This window comes from Lissotriton vulgaris, chromosome 2_1 (genome assembly GCF_964263255.1).
Source record: "Lissotriton vulgaris chromosome 2_1, aLisVul1.2, whole genome shotgun sequence".
NCBI lineage: Eukaryota > Metazoa > Chordata > Amphibia > Caudata > Salamandridae > Lissotriton > Lissotriton vulgaris.
This window is the reverse complement of record NC_141687.1, coordinates 1,417,194,005-1,417,215,103: the sequence shown is the minus strand read 5'-3', so window position 1 is coordinate 1,417,215,103 and position 21,099 is coordinate 1,417,194,005. Positions and strand designations below refer to the sequence as shown.

Genomic DNA, 21,099 nt, shown 5'->3' with positions numbered 1-21,099 from the left:
GAAAGAATTGAAGAAATTTCTGAAGAAAAACTGAGTAGGCACTTGGGAGACTCCCTTACACACGAAGTGCGGTGAAAATCTGAGGAGAACTGCCTGGGCTGGGAAGGTTCTAGAGGGTGAGGTTAGCTGATTGGCTGAGGCTACATTTTCAGTTCTTTTTACATAATGAGGTAGATAGGCTGCTAAGTTTTGGGCCTAGTTGGGCCTATATACTTTTTTAGCCTACTACTAATGGTTTTTAGGCACTGCTATATATATATAATTTACCGTGGGACTCCCGCCTCGACGACGGGGAATGATTCAGGCATGTGAATCTATGAAAGATACCCCAATACTGGATAAACAACTTTGTGCATGCATCTGCTGGCGGGTAATTGACCCTAGAATAGAATACCTCTGTTCTAAACACCCTGTGTGCCTCAATCACAAAGATAACATTACCACCCATTGCTGGGAGGCCGTACACCACTAATTTCAAAGTAACTGCATGTCTGCAATTTTCTGCAATATTAAGAGCAGCTTCCAGCTCATCTTCCCTTGCATGCGCAACACTGTCTTCAGGGTCAGACATTGTGGGAGTAAGTAGCAAGGAAAAGAGATAAGGTTTTGCACAATGTGGGGAGCTATACTCTTTCAAGCTTGAACAAACCTTCAGCCAATACATAGGATATACCTATGGCGGATTTTCCCTTCCCACTCCAGACGTCTCTGGTTAAATACAAGTAGGGGTTTTTGAGAAAGCCACTCACATTTGACCGTTAAATAGGAACCAAACCAACGTTGGTTGTGCCATGTCGTGTAGTTCCTAAAAATATATAGGAACTGTGCGTTTGTAAGTAACAAACTAGGGGATTGGTGTCTAGATGGATTCCGGACACCCCCAAAGGGTAGGTCAGCATATAGACCAGATAGGTCACAGTGCCACCATAAACCCCCCTAACCTTACCAAGGAGCGATTAATAGTTTCTGGCAACCATCGAACATGACAACCCTCGATCGTTCAGGGATCGTGGAAACAATAAAGTACTTTTCGCTAAGTCAATCGTACTCACTTTAGTCTCAGAGAGATACACAGAATAAACGTTGGGGACATTTTCAATAAGCAGTTATTGAACCAGCGTCATTCATTCTAAAATAAAGCATGTTTACTGCGACAATCATTATACAGAAGCAAATGTAAAAGATTATAAGCACCAACAGAGTAAATAGAAGGTAGAATTCTACCATGGTGCAAAACAGTAAATATATGCAGGCATATAACTATGATAGTAATCAGGCACACTCCTACCTAAGTGCACCTAACATGTATGTAGGTGTAAAGCCAAGAGTCCCCCAGGAAAGAGCCAACCCCATTACCTGATGAGAAAGAATAAAGGACCACGTCCGGCAAGGGTGGTCAGACCACTGCGTGCTGGAGCTATCCATATGCAGGGACCTCAGTGTCGATTCAGAAAAGGGGGTGGTGATGAAAAGAGTGTCTGAATTGAGCAGACCACTCTTACCCAGTCCAAAGATCAGGGCTTGATCCATCACCGTTTTTTAGCTCACTGCACCATCCCAGCTCAGAACCTGGCTACATGCAAATTAGTCTGTTCCTGTCCCAGTGCATGAAGGGAACAGGGCAAACCAAACTACCAAGCCAATTCTTATACTGGGAAGGAAACAAGCTTCCGGATACCGGTTTCTGGCATTTCAGCCGTCGTCGGCCCGGCTTGCTTGAATCCTGATGGTGCAGTGAGCAAGGGACTCATGTCTGAGTATACCCTGCCACACCTATAGTGGCCAAAAACGATTCAGAAAAGGGGGTGGTGATGAACAGAGTGTCTGAATTGAGCAGACCACTCTTACCCAGTCCAAAGATCAGGGCTTGATCCATCACCTCAGTGTCAGCGTGAAAGCATCTCCTCTGTCTAGATAGTAAAGGTATGGCTCTTTTATTTATTTACTTTATTTCGGATTTTTATTGTGCATAGCTGCCCCAGCGACGGGGCATCCCAGAGCCACCAAAGACCAGAGACGTGTGCCCCAGGAAGAAGAATAAGAATTAAACAGGGAAAAGCCAGGTCTTTATGGCTTTACAGAAAGCAAGGTGGTTCTGGATCGCTCGGATAGAAACAGGAAGCGAGTTCCAGAGTTTCGCAGCCAGACTGCAAAAAAAACGACCACCAGCTCCTGCTTTCAAAACTCGGGGAATGCTGACCAACGCTTGATCAGCAGATCTCAAGGAATGCCGCGCACATAGAACTCTAGCAAATTGGCCAGCCCTAAAGGTGCCTGAAGAGTCAGTATCCTGTGCGACACACAGAGAGACTTGAACCGAATGCGCTTTTCAACAGGCAACCAATGCAGTTTAGAAAGCACATGAGCAACCGAACAGGATTTCGGAAGCGCCACCAAGATGCAAGCTGTTGCGTTCTGTACTCTCTGCAGACCCCTAATGCTGGACTTATTGGCGCCCAGTAGAGGGAGTTATCATAGTCCAGTCTAGAAAGAATTGTCGTCTGGACTATAGTTGACGCACCTTGGGAGGAAAGAAACCCAACAAAGGTTTCAGGTCTCGCAGAAGCCCAAAGCAGACCCCTGCCACCGCTTTCGATTGGATGTCGAACGTCATACCGCTGTCGAACCACATGCCCAGGTTCTTCACAGCCACCTTGGGCCGGTTTAAGACGATCCGGCCAATATTGCTCGGAGCACAGCTCCCGGTCCTTCCCGAACAATAGGACCTCAGTCTTACTGGCATCCAACTGCAAGCAGTTAGCCGCCATCCAGTCCGCAACCACTAAAAGGTCCTCTTTAAACTTGTCTAGGTTGGCACTGCATTTCTTGGAGAAGGCGATCACCAATTGGGTGTAGTCACAATATGACACCAATGACAGTCTCCTGCCCTTGGCCACCAAGGCCAGGGGGCGGACATAGAGGGGGCTCAAAATAGAGCCCTGCGGCACCCCCTGTTGCAGAACAAACTCCTGCAAGTGAAAAGGTGCACGGAGACCTGAAACGATCTCCCCTCCATAAAGGACCGACACCAGTCCAAGGCCACATCCCTGATGCCGATTTCATGTAAGCGCTGTAGAAGTATCGCGTGGGAGATGGTATCGAACGTGGCACTTAAGTCCAAAAGGACTAAGGCCGCTAAATCACCAACGTCCAAACTCCCCCGGATTGCTTCCGTCACTGCCAACAGGGCAGACTGTGCTATGACGCCCACAGAAACCGTTCTGTGGATGGCATTCTGCTCAATGAACTCAGAAAGAGGGGAGTTCACATGTGATTCCACCAGCTTCGCCAAAAAAGGCAGCTGGGAAATGGCTCGGTAGTTGCCCAACTCATCAGGATCCAAAGAAGGTTTCTTTAGCAGCAGTATCACTTTGGCGTGTTTCCATGCCCCAGGAACGGAAGCTAAAGACAGAGAGAGAGGTTAACCAGGTCAATGCACATGGGAGAAATAGGAGCACGAAACTGGCGAAACAAGGCAGGTGTCTAAGGGTTGGCTGGAGAACCCGATTTAATTTTGGAACAAAGGGACTCAAATTCCACAGGGGAAAGGAGAGGGAAAGAGGACAAAATATTGCCAGCCGAGAGACTGATGGCCCCAGGAGCTGCCACCTCAGCAAGCAGGGCCACGATAGGCAGGCCAAGGTATATCTTCTCTACTTTCTTCACAAAGTACCTAGCCAGCTCATTACACTGATTGTTCAAGGAAATCGGGGAAACCCTAGTAGCACCCACGCTCTTTATGTCCTTAAGCAGGGAGAAGATCGTCTTAGCGGGGTTAGAACTAACCAAGATTTTATCGGCCACATACTCCGCTCAGCTCTCCGAATTAATTTGTGGTACTGCTTGATGGTCGCTCGATATTTACTTTTTGCTGCCACATCATAAGAGCATCTCCAGACGCGCTCAAGCGGTTTACAACCCTTTTTGGCTAAAATAAGAAAATCCTTAACCAGGGGTTAGACGACCCGTGATTCTTCCCACCCAATTTGGCAGAAATGCAACTATCCAGACCTAGTGTCAGCCACTCAAGGACACACGAGTTTGTCAACTCCACATCCGGTGGCAGCGGAGGCCTGTTACTGGACAGAAAAGCAGAAAAAGGACCAATGTCGAAGTTACGCCAGGGATGTTTTAAGACTGGGACAGGACGGTTCGGGTCTACCTTTTCCTGTAACCGCAGCGAGAACGAGACCATAAAATGGTCTGTCCAGGCCTGCGGAGCCAGCGGCACACCCTTCAGCGAGCTTAAGTTGGAGAATATGGGGTCCAGTGGGTGACCAGCCACATGCATACACTCACAGACCCGCTGAACCAACTGGTAAGCCTCTACGTCAGCCAAAAAACGGGTGATCTCAGCCTTCCCACTATTCTCGAAATGGAGATTGAGATCGCCTAGGATGGTAAAATTTGCTGCACTACTTGCGTGTAGCATGACTCTGTTCAATAAGTCTTCCCTGAACAGACTAGAGGGACCAGGGGACAGTAAATGAGGAGGCCAGATACAGTGAAGTTATGATTCAACATGATTTTAAACAGTGCATTTTCACAGTCCACTATGTTCTCCTTGCTGACACTACAAGTATAAACCTCTTTGACAATGATTGCGATACCGCCCCCTCTGCCACCCCCTCTGTGTACCACTTCATCACATAACCTTTGTGAAGGACCAAATAAGGCTCAGCAACCGAGCCTTGGGTCAGCCATGTCTCTGTTAAAAATAACACATCCGGAGATTCATCGCCCAAAATATCAAAGACCTCAGCGTGATGCTTTGCTAGTGACCGACAATTCAGGCTTAAACATGTATAATCCGTGAGCCAGGAGTTCATCACACGAGTACCTGAGTGGATCAGCGGGAAAATGGGCAGGGGTTCTGGCGAATGGCGACGGTCCGGCGCAGACGGGCTTGCTTTTGGCGTGCCGGCAGCGCTCCCGCTTCGTGCGTCCGCTGCGTGGTCGCAGCTGTGCCTCCTTTTCAAAAGTCAGGGAAGCCAACAACTATCCCGCCCACCTGCACTTCACCCAAGATGGCGATCTTACTCCTGCGATCCTGGGCGAAATGCAGCCTTTTGCCCAGCCAAGCCGCCTCCAAACCAGCTCGGTGCCCTACCCGCAATGCACACCAACCAAGTGAGTGCAAAAAGTACTATTAATGCGGCGCAAATTTAAAACAATGCAGAAAATGAGCATAGGCAGAGGAAATTCAAATTAACAATACTAACTCCCGGCTCATGCTTTAGGAGTCTCGGGTCTGCGCGATCACTAGCTGTGCCTCCTTTTCATGAGTCAGGAGAGCAAACAACTATCCCGCTGACCTGCACTCCACAGAAGATGTGGGTTTCACTCCTGCCATCCCGGGCGAACTGCAGCCTTTCCCGCCGGGCCGCCTCCAACCAGCTCGGTGCCCTCCCCACAATTTTGCAGTGCACACCAACCAAGTGAGTGCAAAAAGTACAATTAATGCGGCGCAAATTTAAAAGTATTTAAAACAATGCCAAAAATGAGCGTAGGCAGAGGAAATTCAAATTAACAGTACTAACTCCCGCCTCACGAGTATCGGGTCTGCCATAAAGATAGCCTTGGGATTCCTACCATAATCACTAAGTTGTGAGAATGATTATGTAAAAGAGCCTAAATCAATACCTGCTATTAGGCAAAGTAGCTCTATCCCCCTAGGATGAAGATGACCATATCTTTTATACAGAGTATGTTAATTCTGTTATGTACGTCATGTGCAGGGGACTTTTCAAAGACTTCATGTATAATAAATTAGGTTTATATTCAACGAAATCGATCGACATTTGTTTAGCAAATAACTGGGTAAAAGGTCAGTGCTAGAACTGTTATGCAGCGCATGGTAGGACAAATGTAGGTGAAAGGTTGTTTTCTACTTAGGCCTAGTTTGGGGTACATACAAATTGTGGGGTAAATTACAAGTTGACAAAATGTCGAGGGTCGACTATCTGTTTGTGCTACTTACCCTAATGCTACCCAAGGAACCCCAACTGACCCTTCCAACATGCTTAAGCTATTTCTCTGGGGAAGGAAAAAACCATGCCTAAAGATAACCAGATTGCAAGCCAACATGGAAAGTGGTGGCTCCACTTGAGAGCCCCTGAGCTATATTGGGTTGCTTTTAAACTGGCCCCGGTGTGCTATTTTTTATACTTTACCCTGGAAAATCCTAAATGGAACCAAGTTGCAAATACTTTGTTAGGCACCATTCGTGGCATGGGTACCCTCTATTCAGAGGGATAAGAGTATCCTGATCCATTCGCAGACAATCCAAAGAATGGCTTTTGCCTAGTAAAACGCATATAAACAACTGCATATAGACAGAGTATTACATAAGGGGAATCATTATGGGGCAACGGGTCCATAGCATAGTCCACCAGGAACATTCACAGTTGATAAATGCTGTCGGACGATAAGGTTCTATCCTTTGAATTTGATATCTGCTACAGCACACTTCCCACTAAGCAATTCTGGCGATATCGACAACTGTTACGCTGCCTTGAGGCGGTCCTGGGACCCACTTCTATCTCATTACTGCAATCTCGACTCATTTCATACTTACGCACCAGAGGAACCTTTAAAGGAGTGGTATCCGTACTATACCACATATTAATGGAAGGCATGCATTTGCTCCAACTCAGAATTCAATTAAAGGTATGACAGTCGCACCGCCTACATCTAGAGTTCACTGACGACGACTGCAATGAGTTCCAAATGTACTCCGGGTAGTTAGGTTAAAACTTGGTTGCTTTAAAATCCTTCACCAATGGCATTGGTTCCCACTAAAACTGGTCCAGGCGAAGACATTCACTTCCTCAGAGTGCATAAGATGCTACCAGGCAGACAGTGGTAAAGTCCACATTGTTTGGGAATGCTAGAAATGGACAAGTTACTGGGTCGCGGAATGGGGTCTAATGCAGCCCACCTTCCAAGTGACTGTAGATTTAGTAAGCTCTACTGACCCTGGGACAGTGGTTTGTGATGGCACTTGCAGGCGCTAAAATATGTATCCTTAATTTCTGGAGAACAGACAGTCCCGGTAGCAGAGATGTGGCTCAAATAAATATTTCTAAGAGCATCATATGAATGAGTCATATATTAACTAAATGACTGCCTAGTGATCTTCAACAAAGTGTATGGTGCCTTCCTCCAGACGCAAGTTACAGGCTAACGGGGTGCAGGCCTGTCGTGCAACTGACCCTATAAATGCACAGACTGTTCGCTTGCTGCCACGGGCCGTGTTTTAATGGAGATCTAATCTCCACAAGCTTCACCATGGGAGATTAGATAGCTCAACCATAGACTTTTTATTTAGGAATGACCTTCCCAGTATCACAGGGAGAAAAAGGAACATACCGTTGTGGTTCCTGTTTATTGATTACTAGTTACACTGTGCTTCCTGGAAAGGAATATCCAGTTTCACATGCACAAGTACGGTTGTTTGTTTTCACCTTTGCTTTTCGCAAAGGTTCAGGGAGTGGGAAGTGGGGAGGAGACAATAAGGAGAATTTACATTTTGGGAATGTTGTCCGTTTATACATGTGGTTTTGAGCGGGGTAATTGCACCTGTAGTTTCTGCTTTTCCTATTCTTTTATGTTCCTGGACATATCCCGTGATGTGAAAGGAAAATGCTATTTACCAGTATGCAGCTGTTCTTGGCATGTAGAGCTGCAGAGTCGAACACTATGCATTAGATCGCCACCTGGTGTTGGGCTTGGATGATTGCAGGTTGTTGTTTTCTTGGAGAAGTCTTTGTAGTCACTATATAGTTGACTCCTCCCTTGGACAATACTGCGCATGGGCATCGGCTCCATCCTTAGATTGTTTTTCGCCATGATGGGAAATGATGGAGTTAGTAGAGATACAGTAAGAAAAAAAAGGATGTCCATGCGTGTGCATCTAAGTAAGATGAGAAATGGAAAGGATACAAGTCCAGGGAGGCGGGAGGGTGTGTACGACTCTGCAGCTCTACATGACAAGAACAGATGCATACTGGTAAGTAGCATTTTCCGTTCGAGGCATACGAGCTGCAGATCGTACACTATGCATCGATTGTGCAGCAGTGTCTCCCCTAGCGGTGGTCGCTTGTATCCATTGCAGTAGTCTGAAATAGTTTTCTAAGGACAGCCTGGCCTACTGCAGCTTGCTGCTTAGCTTGAACATCAACACAATAGTGTTTAGTGAAGGTGTGTGGTGTAGACCTTGTTGCTGCCTTGCATATGTCCTCTAATGGTATATTTCCTAAGAAAGCCATAGAAGCTCCTAGCTTGCGAGTGGAGGGTGCTCTAGGAGGAACTGTTAGTGTGCGTTTAGCTTTTTGATAGCATATCTGTATACACTTAACAATCCACCTGGCAATCCCACCCTTAGAGATAGGGTTGCCTTTGTGTGGAGGAGAGAAAGATACAAACAATTGTTTTGTCTTTCTAAAGGATTTAGTTCTATCTATGTAGTATAGCAGAGCTCTTTTAACATCTAACGTGTGTAAGGCCCTTTCTGCTACAGAGTCTGGGTTTTGGAAAAACACGGGTAACTCTACAGATTGGTTTAGGTGAAAAGGTGTGATAACCTTTAGAAGAAATTTTGGATTAGACCTGAGAACCACTTTATTAGTATGTATTTGAAAGAATGGTTCTTGTATAGTGAACAATTGTATTTTACTTACTCTTCTGAGAGAGGTGATGGTAACAAGGAAAGCAGTTTTCCATGTGAGAAATTGCAGTTCACATTTATGCAGAGGCTCAAAAGTAGGTCCAATGAGTCTCGTAAGGACAAGATTTAGGTTCCATACTGGGGAAGGTGGTAGCCTGGGAGGGATTATTCTTTTTAATCCTTCCATAAATGCTTTGATTGCAGGTACCCTAAAAAGAGACAGGTGTTGTCTGTTTTGTAAATAGGCTGCAATTGCAAGATGTAGGCGTATGAAAGAGTATGCCAAATTAGACCTTTGTAGATGTAAAAGGTAACAAATGATATTTTGGATGGAAACATCCAGTGGATCAATGTGATTATGTTTGCAATATATTGCAAATCTTTTCCATTTGGCGGCATAACACGCTCTAGTAGTGGGTTTTCTAGCCTCTTTAATGATATTCATGCAGTCTGGTGGTAGGTTAAGATAACCAAACTCTAAGACTTCAGGAGCCAGATCGCCAAATTCAGTTGGTTCGGGTCTGGGTGTCTGATTTCTCCATAGTTCGGTGTTAACAGCGAGGGTGTGAGCTGTAAGTTTTGATGTGGAACCAGAGAGAGATCTAGTAGTGTGGTGAACCACGGCTGGCGTGCACATGTGGGAGCACCTAGAATGAGCTTGAGAGACTGTTTGAGCTTGCGCACCACTAGTGGAATGAGGGGGAGATGCGGAAAAGCGTACGCAAATCTGCCTGACCAGTTCATCCATATTGCATTGCCCTCTGACCGTGGGTGTGGGAACCTGGCGGCGAAGGTTGGGCATTTTGCATTTTCGTGGGTGGCAAACAGGTCTATGTGTGGGTGCCCACACTGTTGGAAGAATGGTTGAAGAACTTGTGGATGTAGTTCCCATTCGTGAATCTGTTGTTACAGCCGACTTAACAGATCCACTATCTGATTGTGAACCCCTGGAAGGTGTTCCGCTAAAAGATATATGTTTTGAGGAATGGCCTATCTCCAAATGTTCTGTGCGAGCTGGGACAGTTGCAGAGAGTATGTCCCCCCCTGTTTTTGTATATAGTACATTGCTGTCATATTGTCCGTCCGGATTAAGACAGCTTTGTTCTGTACTTGAAGTTGAAAAGTTTTGAGTGCTAAGAATATTGCTAGCAACTCTAGATGGTTGACATGCAACAGCTTTTGTTGGTTGTTCCATCGACCTTGAGTAGTGTGGTGTAAGAGATGGGCTCCCCATCCTGTGAGGGATGCGTCTGTTGTGAGCACTATTTGTGGAACAGGCTCGAGGAACGGCCGTCCTCTTGTCAAGTTTTTGGTGTTCCATCATTGCAAAGAGCGATGCGTACGGCTGTCTACCAACAGGTCTGTGAGCTGACCTTAAGCCTGATTCCACTGTTGTGCCAGACATTATTGTAATGGACGCATTTGCAGTCTTGCATGTGGTACTATGAAGATGCAAGATGCCATCATGCCTATTAATCTCATGAACACTCTTGCTTGGAAATACTGTTGGTGTTGAAAAGTTGAGACTAAGGCTTGAATGCTCTGTGTCCTGGCTGGACTGGGATACGCCAGAGCTGTAGATGTGTTTATGGTGGCTCCTAGATACTGATACACATGCAAAGGCTCTAGGTGCGACTTTGCGTAGTTGATCGTAAACCCTAAGTCGTGCAACAGTTGAATTGTCTGCCGAGTGTGTTGTACACATTGGTGGAATGATTTGGCTTTTATGAGCCAATCGTCCAGGTAAGGGAAGACATGTATCTGTTGTTTTCTGAGATGTGCTGCTACTACTGCTAAGCATTTTGTGAACACCTGTGGAGCTGTTGCGACACCAAATGGAAGGACTTTGAACTGATAGTGCTTTCCTTGTATTACAACCCGTAGGTACTTCCTGTGAGCAGGATGTATTGGGATGTGAAAATAGGCGTCCTTCAGGTCTAGCGTTGATAGGAAATCGCCTTGTTGCAACAGTGGGAGCACTTGTTGCAGAGTGATCATATGAAAATGATCTGATTGTATGCAAGGTTGAGGGGCCTGAGGTCGAGAATTGGTCTCAGTGTCCCGTCCTTTTTGGGAATTAGAAAATATAGTGAGTAAACCCCCGTCCCCTGTTCCTTTAATGGGACTAGTTGAATAGCATCTTTTTGTAGAAGTGCTAGGACTTCCTGTTGAAGCAGAGTCAGGTGATCTGTAGACATAGGACGCTGCCTGGGTGGTATGTTTGGGGGGGGTTGCTGTAAGTTCTAGGCAGTAGCCATGTTGGATAATTCGTCTTACCCACCTGTCTGTTGTGATGGAGTTCCAGACATGTAGGAACTGTGAAAGTCTGGCCCCCACAGGAGTGGAATGCTGTTGGGGGAGCAGAGGGAAGTCACTGTTTAGTTGTGGAGGAGGAGCGATTGTTGTTGTTACCACAAACTCTTCCCTTGTTATTATTGCCTCTGTATCCTCCTCTAAAATAGCCTTTGTTAGAGGATGTTTGTGTTTGCGTCTTGAAAGATGTTTGTTGTGTCTGCTCCAGTGTGCTTGGAGCCTCCTGTATAAAAGGAGCGACGAAAGAACCTCTGGTCTGTGTGGACCTCCCATTGACTTTGCCGTGTCCGTGTCTTATTTCATTTTCTCCAGTGTAGTGTCTAATTCTGGGCCAAATAACTGGTTTTGGTTAAAAGGCTGGTTCAAAATTGTGGTTTGCACCTCTTGTTTGAACCCGGAAATGAGCAACCATGCATGTCTTCTGAGTATTACACTAGTATTTACAGCTCTAGCAGCTGTGTCCACGACATCTAGTGCACATTTTATTGAGGCATTTTAAATGAATTTGCCTTCTTGAATGAGCTCAGTAGACTGATCTTTATATTGATCTGGGAGGTGCTGTAATAGTGTCTCTAATTGCTCGTAATGAGCCCTGTCATAACGTGAGAGAAGGGCTTGTGTATTCGCAATGTGCCATATATTTGTAGCTTGTGCAGATATCCTTTTACCTGACGCATCAATAACTTTGGATTCCTTGTCAGGTAGGGGCGTTTCACCAGAAGTCTCTTTTTCTTGCATTGGACACCACTAAAGAGTCTAGAGGAAGATGTCCCTTAATATTGGTTGGATCAGAGGGTGCAGGCTTATACTTCTTTTCTATTCTTGGATTCAGTACCCTAGCGCGTACAGGAGGATCTTTGAATATTTCTGGAGCGTGCTTAAAGACTCCTTTGATCATGGGAAGAATTTGAGTAGATCTGTGTGATGGCTCAAAAGTATCTAACAGAAAATCCTCCTCAATGTCATCAGAATGCATTGTAACATTGTGGTAGATAGCAGCTCTGTGTAAGAGGTGATTAAAGCCAATGCTGTCCTCTGGAGGAGAAGGCTTTGATGGGTATATCTGTGGATCAGGGACATCAGGCACATTATGTGGTGGAAAAGTATAGATATCCTCATCTAAAGGGTATGTATTTGGGTCTGCATTTGGATCCTCCCCACCACCGAAGTCATACTCCTCATCAGTTTGTGGTGAGGATGCAGGAGAGGGTACAGGAGAGATTGGAGGTAAAATGTAAGGAGGGATAGGAGAGGAAGGAGATACAGGAGAGTGCATAGGGGAAGTTGCACAGTCCTTCTTGGCAGGAACCACAGGTGTAGGTGGTGTTTCTGCTGGTCTCTTTTTATGAGGTATAGCACCTACATGTCCAGTCTTTGGGTTTATGTAGATCCTCTTTTGTTTAGGATCTGGTCTGAACAATTCTTCCTCTTCTTCCTCTACAACCTACTTCGGCATCGATTTGTTCGGTTCCGACAGGTTGTTTTTGTCGTTTTGCCTTGGGAGGTGTTACGGCGTCCTGTGGCAAAGTTCTTGGTGCCGAAGGTGTTGCTTTCGGCTTGGCAGGCGTGTCCGAGGGCTTAGGAACCTCGGAATCAGGCTTTGCGGGTGTTGTCACCGGAGCTGGAGTCTTCGGAGTGGAAGGTGGCCTCGCCGGCTTTGAGGCGTCGGCCGCTGACTTTCCATCTTTAGCTTTGAAAGTCGACGGCTTCGCAGCCGGAGCTTCTTTCGGTACCAGGTTAGTCAGCGGTGCCAAAGGATCTTTTGATTTCAGTACCGAAGAGTCTCTCGCTTTTGGTGCCGAAGTGTCTTTCGCTTTTGGCGTTGAAGAATCTTTCGGTTTTGATGCCGAAGAGTCTTCCTGTTTCGGTGCCGAAGGATCTTTGGGCTTCGGTGCCGAAGGATCTTTGGGCTTCGGTGCCGAAGGATCTTTGGGCTTCGGTGCCGAAGGATCTTTGGGCTTCGGTGCCGAAGGATCTTTGGGCTTCGGTGCCGAAGGATCTTTGGGCTTCGGTGCCGAAGGATCTTTGGGCTTCGGTGCCGATTGAGGTGGTGGAATCAGCATGTGTGGTTTGCTCGGTGCTGAATCACCTGAAGGCGTAGTTGTCTTCCTCGGAGCCGAGCTCAAAGTCTGGGCTTTAGGAGGGAGCACTTGGTCTCGACTGGGCCCCTTGGGCGGAGTGCTGACCTTCGCCTTTGGCTTGGGCAGTGTATGCGGTGCAGGGGCAGAGGTACTCACGGGTTGACGTGATGGAATCGAGTCGTCCGAGTCCTCTGCCTCTGATATGATCTGGAGATCCTGCGAATCTTCTTCTGGAACGTGCGGAATCTTGTCATCGAAGATATTCTCCAGTGCTGGGGTTGATCTCCTCATCTCGTGTCGACGAGCCCTCTGATCACGGATAGTCTTCTTTGGTCGGAAGGACGCACAAGCTGTGCAGGTCGACTTGTTGTGATCCGGCGATAGACAGAGGTTGCAAACCTTGTGATGATCGCTATGCGGGAATTTTGCCTGGCATTTCTTGAACAGAGTTCTTTCCATGTGGTGTAGGCCGCACGGCGTAGATAGGCCCAGAGGCCCGCGGCGAACCGGAATCGGGGTGATGGCGTAGAAAGTGGTATAGTCGACGTCGATATTGTTTGTAGGAAGTTTTTGCGCTTCGAAGTTGCTGAAAAAGTTTTTCTAGCCGGAGCGGAGAAACTTTCATCCGAACCCAGTGGCGGAAAAAAATTATCTAAGGATGGAGCCGATGTCCATGCGCAGTATTGTCCAAGGGAGGAGTCACCTATATCGTGACTACAAAGACTTCTCCAAGAAGACAACAACCTGCAATCATCCGAGCCCAACACCAGGTGGCGATCTTATACATAGTGTACGATCTGCAGCTCATATGCCTCGAACATTAATTTAAAAAAAAAAAACAATATAACATTGTAAATGTGGTCCAGACGTGGATCTACTGACATATGAGACAACACTGAAGCAGCCTCATCCTTAACTGCATTTGCTGGACTAGGAAAGTACATATGCCCATCAAGCTCTGAAGATGTAAGAACTTAATTGCTCACAATTTTCCCATTAGCTGAAAAGGAATCACTAATTGTCAAGATGTTATGCTCGCTTTCCATGAAAGAAAATAATTGCCCAATTCAAGGAATCCAGAACAAGCCAATAAACTGCAGTCTTTGGCAAGGAATAAAGGAAGACATCAGGGTTAGTATCAGAAGTAAAACACACAAGATGTGCAACATTCCGTCCATCATCTTGTGTGTTTTGCTGTTCGCCCTATGTGGAAAGGGTTTGCCCAGAAGTGGGTCCTGTGCTCACTACGCCACTGGAGTCAAGCTATCCTGGCTGATGACCGTTTATAGCCAGAAACCGGTCCTAGGATGCTTGATTCCGGTCCAGAGAAGACATGGCTTTGCAGTTCGGACTGGACTGTTCCCATGAGGCACAGGGTCAAGATTGATTTGCCTATGGCCATGTCTGAACTGGGGTGGAGTGGTGAGCAAAATAACGATGGATTAAACCCAGATATGTGACTGGGGGTGAATGTTTTGACAATGTGCAACATTCCGTCCATCTTGTGTGTTTTGTAGTATCAGAAGTGCCTCATTGGCACAACAGGTGTGTGAATCAGTTTTCTGTGCGGGGTGCACTCTGGTACTAATGAAAGGGCCACAGATGTTGCGTGGACCCTTCTGTAATACAGAGCTCGCCAGTATGCATGTAGGGCCGATGTAATTTCAAGTGGCGTTCTCTCATTTCCATCTGGGCATAGCAAAAAGCTTTGATGCTGTGCAATGATTCGAGAAAGAGATTTGTTATGGCTACCTGTTAGAGCAGGTGTCTCCAACCAGTAGCTCTCCAGATACCTGTGAGTAGCTCTTTTGTGTGCAGCCTATCCTACCTAGCTTTTGCTTGGTTGAATTATTACAAGTATACTAAAATGGAGCATGTATTCAAAACAAAAATGTGTGTATGTTTTTACATAACTCGAGCTGGTGTCTGCAGAAAAAAGGTGCATTTTCAAAATGTGCTTAAAGCTATTATTGGAGTTAGAGAGATGTATTACTCCCATTTATACCTTGGTGAAAGGTGTATTGCAGCTATGGTTTGTACGTACTACCTATGTAATATTTCAGTTCAAATTGTCAAAGCTTTTTTTACATTTCTGCTGGAAACGCTGTCTAATGCACCAATGTTATCACCAGGATGGGGTGCTCACTTTTACATCACTAGTATTAGTAGCTCGGGATGATTTTCATTGAACATAAGTAGCTTTTGTTACAGAAAATGTTAGAGATCCCTGTGTTAAAGCCTTTTGCGTGGATAGGCTGAAATTAATCCGACATATGTTGTTCCTTTGTAGAAAACAATGTCTGAAGAACTTTTTGTTTTGCTAAAGACATTTCCTCGTAGATCAGGTTCCCTCAAAAGAAGTCTGGCCCTAGTCCAATTAAACTAAGAGGAAGTTAGGGTTCTTCTTCTTAGAAACCATAACCTGAAATCAAAAGGTATTTGTATAAAAGGCATGCCACCACACATCCTGGAAATCGAGGAAACGGTTATTAGTGAGGGAGCTCTGGATCCACACTGATTTCAGGTACAGGAAGAAAACAACAACCCTGGCATAAGTGGAATACATTTGGAGATGCTAAAATGACACAAACTGAATTGTATTTGCTGCTCGGTCATCCTGTTCTAAAATTCTGACAGATAATGTGCGACACCAGGGAAGCTTCTACGACGAGGAAACAGCTGAAACACTTAAAAAGTCGATATTTGAAGAGAACACTGAACGCTGATGATTTTCTGTCTTGCAGAATAACTGAAACGTATTCAAGACAAACATTAAGTAGGATTTATTGTAAATAAACATCATAAACTAAAACAATTTAATTCTGAGCAAAATCATAAAAGCAAAAACAAAATTATAGAAGACGTCATAGGCAAAGGGTCACAGGCAAAGGCTCACAGAAAATTTACTTTTAGAGTTTGAATAAGTTGCATTTTACGTGAACTAAATAAAATAAATCAAAAGATATGTAAGAAAACCAAGATCTTACCCTTCCCCAGTAAGGGCGCAGCAGGCCTGTATGTGCCACTGATGATCTTTAACCGAAGTTAGCTTTAGATACTGAGAGATTTCAGCTACAGTCATGCATTCTTTCACATCTTGTTTGTTTGCAAAAACCAGCAAACCTGCTTTTTTCAGGTCCTGCAAAAATATATTTATTATACAAAGAGGATGTCTTAAAGGGACACATTTTTTTCTTTGCAGAAAAGAAAGGTTTTCAAATATAGGGAATATACTTCACCATGTGAACACTTCCACATTGTTGAAAAAAAAAAGTTTGCTGTGAGGGCACACCTATACAAGGGCAAGTGAAAAATGTGTCAATCCTTGTTAAAATGTATGTATTCTTTGTCAGGACCAGAGGTTGAGGATTAAGCTATACTTTCTTCACAGCATTAACAGCAGTCATATAGAGAACAACAAAATACTTCATTTACCATAACCCTTAGGGAAAAAGTCAACAGCTCAACAACAGGCAACGTTCAATTAGTTGAGGCCAGGGCCCCTGAATAGTCCTTCGCAGTTGTCTCCTCCTCCTCCTCCTCCTCCTCCTCCTCCTCCTTATTCATTCATTACCGTCCTAATCTGTGTTATTCTGTGCCGTGTGTAGTGTTATATTATTAATTTGCTATGCTGTGTGGCTGTGGGAAATCTAGTCACTCCTCCATGGCCGCTGTCACTACTGAGAACGTGCTTTGGCACCTGGGGCCATTGTGATGTGGTCCTACGACCACTAAGGAAAGCCGCAACTAATTCACATGCTCAGCGTATCTCGTGGGCACACAACTTCTATTCTCCTGAACCAGCATGGCAGCCCGGGTTATCTGCTTCTGTGTCTTTGTGCCACATGCAACTGGAGCAATTGTTCCCTAGAAAATGTGTTATTCTCAGTGATTAGTGCATTTCTGTTCATTTAAATGATCGGACACAGGCCCAAGCAAATCTAATTACCCAGTGTAGTTTTGTGGGTGTGGGTGTGTCCTGCAGGGCATAGCCCCCCGTTATGGGCTCTCTGGGCTGCATTACTGGATTGGGAGATCCCAAACTTGTTAAAACCAATTTTTTTTAAAAACAATTACTGGCTGGAGATTCCAGCATTTATACTCTTGCCTGTGTCTGCCCCATTGTTCAATGTGATTGGTAACCTTATCCCTTTCTCAACTTTGCCAGGAATGCTCTCTTGCACTACATCTGTGGGGACGTGGACGCTTTTATTCCTAAAGTGGTCTTGCAGGCAGTAGCTCCCCTGAAGAGGCAACTATTGCAGCATGCTACTTTAAACCCCTACCTGTGAGGGAAGACACTCTAGGGCTTATGCCCCTTATACCTCCGGGAGGGCCTATTCATCCACACGACTCCACAAGTGCAAGAGGAACCCTGCATCAGGCATCGATCTAGAAGCATTTGACAGGCTGAAGCGGGCCTTTATGGTCCACACTCCGCGTTGGTCTCTGGCCCCTCCAGGCCCAGGGTCTTCGGGGACACAACCTTCGTGGACCTCTTTCCCCTTCTGCCCGCCCACACCCCCACAGGGTTCAGATTCACCCTCCGGCTCGGATGCGGAGTATAAGACTACATAAGATGTGCCAAATGGTGATGCCCCCAGGCTTCCACGGATATGCTGGACCCGGAGCACTTAATGCACCCCTGGGACCTCGCAGATAAGATCACTTTCTACGCTGTGGGGTGGCTTCATAAACTGCTGGATAAGGAGATCATCAACTACCTGTGGGCGGAATGCCCACATCCATCTCTGGGGGACATAGTGGCACTCGCACCAAATGTCGAACAGCGCATGGCTACCTTCCTGAAGTGCATGCACAATCCCAAGAAGGGGATCAACCGGTCCTGGCGGGCTTGGTAGAGGGAGCTCTTGGATATCTCAGGCCCCTTTACCCTTATCTTATATATAGCATAAGATACCAAGCCTTCTGGGACTCGGATTTCCCCTGAGGTCCTGTCCAGTAGGGACCTATGGGCCATTATTTTCCTGGGTAAAGCAAACTGCGCAATCTATATGGAGAGGCGCTGTTCGATCCTCATCAAGTGTGACCTCATATTTGGGGACCTCGCCACATCTGAGGCAGGCCCCAGTGCCCAAGGAGGGGTTGTTCGGTGAACCGTTCATCAGGGAATCGGGTATGTGCAAACCTTTAATTATGTGGACAAAGCCCGGGTGTCCATAATGCACGACTTTACACCCAAGGTTTTAATGGGGTTGGCTGAAGCAGGGGGCATTCGGCTGGCTGTGCACAACATCCATCCTCTGGCAGAGAATATGGCACCAGGAGGGGACAGGATCAGGACGCCGCAAAGTTCGGAATCTTTTATCCCATCAAAGGCTACCCCATCCCCGGGGTGCGAGAGGGCAAAGAGGCGGTTGCAACCAAAGAGCCAATCAAGGTCAGTATTCATCCTTTTCCTCAGCACCGTCTGGTGAGCAGACTTCAGGGTTTTGTTCACACTTTGGAGGTCCTTACATCCGATGCATGGGTCCTTGAGACAATACAAGGATTCCACATAGAGTTTTAAGCTCCCCTTTCCAGGAAAAGCCCCCTATTCCCATGGTTTTCTCTCTTGCAAATGCAGACCTAGTGGATATAGACGTATCTGAGCTACTCCGCAAAGGGGCAATAGTGCCTATCTCCTCTCGTCCAGGGGCTTTTTAAACAATCTTTTTGCAGTGGACAAATGGGATGGCGGCCAAAGGCCAATGATCAACCTGATGGCATTCAACAAGTGGTTGCTTTACCACCACTTCAAGATGGAGGATATCCATCTGTTGTGGGATCTCCTCCCCAACGATTGGATGGTGCGTGCAGATCTCATGGACGTCTACCTAACCATCCAGATCTTCCCTCCCCACCGCCACTTCCTCCAGTTTTAAAGGTGGGAGATACATTAGAGTTCACCATGCTCCCCTTCTGTCGGTCGTCCATCATGTGGTCCTTCGCCAAGGTAATGCACCCAGTGGAAAAGTTCCTAAGGGCCCGTGGTGTTCATCTCCTCATCTATTTAGATGACATTCTCCTTATGGATTATTGCCCTCGGAACCTCTTGCTGCATCTCCAGATGGTAGTCACTCTCCTGGAGTCCCTTGGTTTCATCATAAATCTACAGAAATCTGTTCATGTACCCTTTCAGTCACTGGTGTTCCTGGGCTTTGTGGTGGACTTGCACAGAGCCACCCTCAGTCCTCCCAACCGGAAGATGACCAAGATCAAACACAAACTGCGCCATCTGGAGACCAAACCTTTCACCTCCCTTTGCTAGATAACAAGGGTGGTGGAGCTTCTGCACACCAAAGACAGAAATCAAAACGCTAGGTGTCTGGCTGGAACCGACCCTCACCATGAAGACCCAGGCAACCAAGACCGCTGGAACATGTTTTGGCCTTCTGCGGTCAATCCGCAAAATTCTCCCTCTCCTCCCCCCCCTTTCCAGGAAACTCCTGGTTCAAGGGCTCATCTTAGCCCGGATTGACTACAGCAACGCCGTCTACCTCGGCGCACCGGATTTCACCTTGGCCAAACTCCAACGTGCACAAAATGCTGCGGCAAGGCTCATCATGAACCTTCCTCCCAGAGCCTCTGCCAAACCGGCCCTCAAGGCTCTGCACTGGCTTCCTGTTCGCCAGCGAGTGGAGTTTAAAGCCATGTGCACCAGCCATAAACTCATCAATGGTGCCGGCCCAGCCGCCCTGAAAGACCTAGTTGCCCCATACAAAGCCCCAAGAACACTGCGTTCTGACGATGAACATCTGGCCATCGTCCCAAAATTTAAGAAGGCTCGGACCGGTGGACGTCGCTTCTCGGTCAAAGCCTCTGCAGGTTGGAACGCACTCCCCCGCAATCTGCGTCTGGAACCCTGTCACGCCCTATTCCGGAAAAAACTAAAAACCTTTTTATTCCCCAAATAGTTCCCCGGCCCTTCCTCCTCCTGGTTCTTACAACTCTATAGCACGGGGATGCCTACGGGTCACCAGGCGCTCTATAAATTTATAAATAAATAAATAAATTCTGTCATCTTCTATCCAGTCTCTTTTCCGCAGCCCCTTCATTATCATGCCCACCAACAGTTGAAAGCCTTTCATCTCAGGAAGGGTCTCAAATACTCCCAGATGGTTCTCTTGTTGGAAGAAACTCGAGAGGAGATTCAATGGCGGCTGGCTCATATGAAAGGGTCAGGAGATATTTGGCTCCCTTCCGCAACTGGTCATACAGTCTGACGCCAGAGGCTGGGCTGGGTGGTGAGATGTGGGGATTTCTCCACAGAAGGAAAATGGTCTTATCAAGAAAGATCCATGCACATCAATTGCCTTGAACTCTTGGCAGGATCGTTCGTGGTCCGGTGCTGGACCGAGCACAGTGCTGTCTCATCCACAACAGGTACAATGTAGCAGCATTTCACTACATAAACCACCTCGGAGGTACTCGATCCAAGAATCTGTCAGATCTGGCCCGCAATTTCTAGGACTACTACCTGGAGAACCTGATCTCTGTGTCGGTAGAACATCTACTGGGGGAAGCCAGTCAAGTAGCTGGTTGGCACTGACACCACCTTTAAGATGTGAGCCTCTGGTGTTTATATTCATTGGTGTTCCAAGCCCTCTAAAACAGATTGGGCCCAATCACAGTGAATCTCTTTCTATCCCACCTGAACCACCAACTCCTTTACTATTTCAGTTGGTGCCACAGACAATTTCTTCCACAACTGGCAATGGGAACAAGGTTTTGCCTTCCCTCTGTAAATGACGATCATGCACCTCTCAGCTCAGGTAAGAAGAGAGGAGACAGATATCGTCCAAGTGATACCGACTTCAAAATTGCAAGTCAGGTATCCAGGTCTTCTGGGACTTTTTGGGGATTTTCCAATTCTTCTACCCCTCATTCCAGATTTCCTCAAGGGGAATCCCCATCATCTAGTGCTGGAGCTTCTCGGTCTCTTATGGAATGGAGGACTACAGGGAATGTTGGAAAGTCCCAGATCTTTCGAGACAGGCTGTGTTCCTCCTCTGCAAGGCATGGCAGATAGCACTG

The 21,099-nt window shown here is 46.5% G+C and overlaps 1 protein-coding gene across 1 annotated transcript in view; it reads right to left on the bottom strand.

Annotated features, from left to right (window-relative positions):
- The window catches only part of ARL5A (ARF like GTPase 5A), a 231,107-nt gene that overhangs the window by 31,270 nt on the left and 178,738 nt on the right, over positions 1–21,099 (bottom strand). Inside the window, exon 5 of the mRNA XM_086957191.1 lies at positions 16,050–16,201. Coding sequence (XP_086813317.1) covers positions 16,050–16,201 — 152 coding nt within the window. The remainder of the gene's footprint in view (positions 1–16,049; positions 16,202–21,099) is intronic.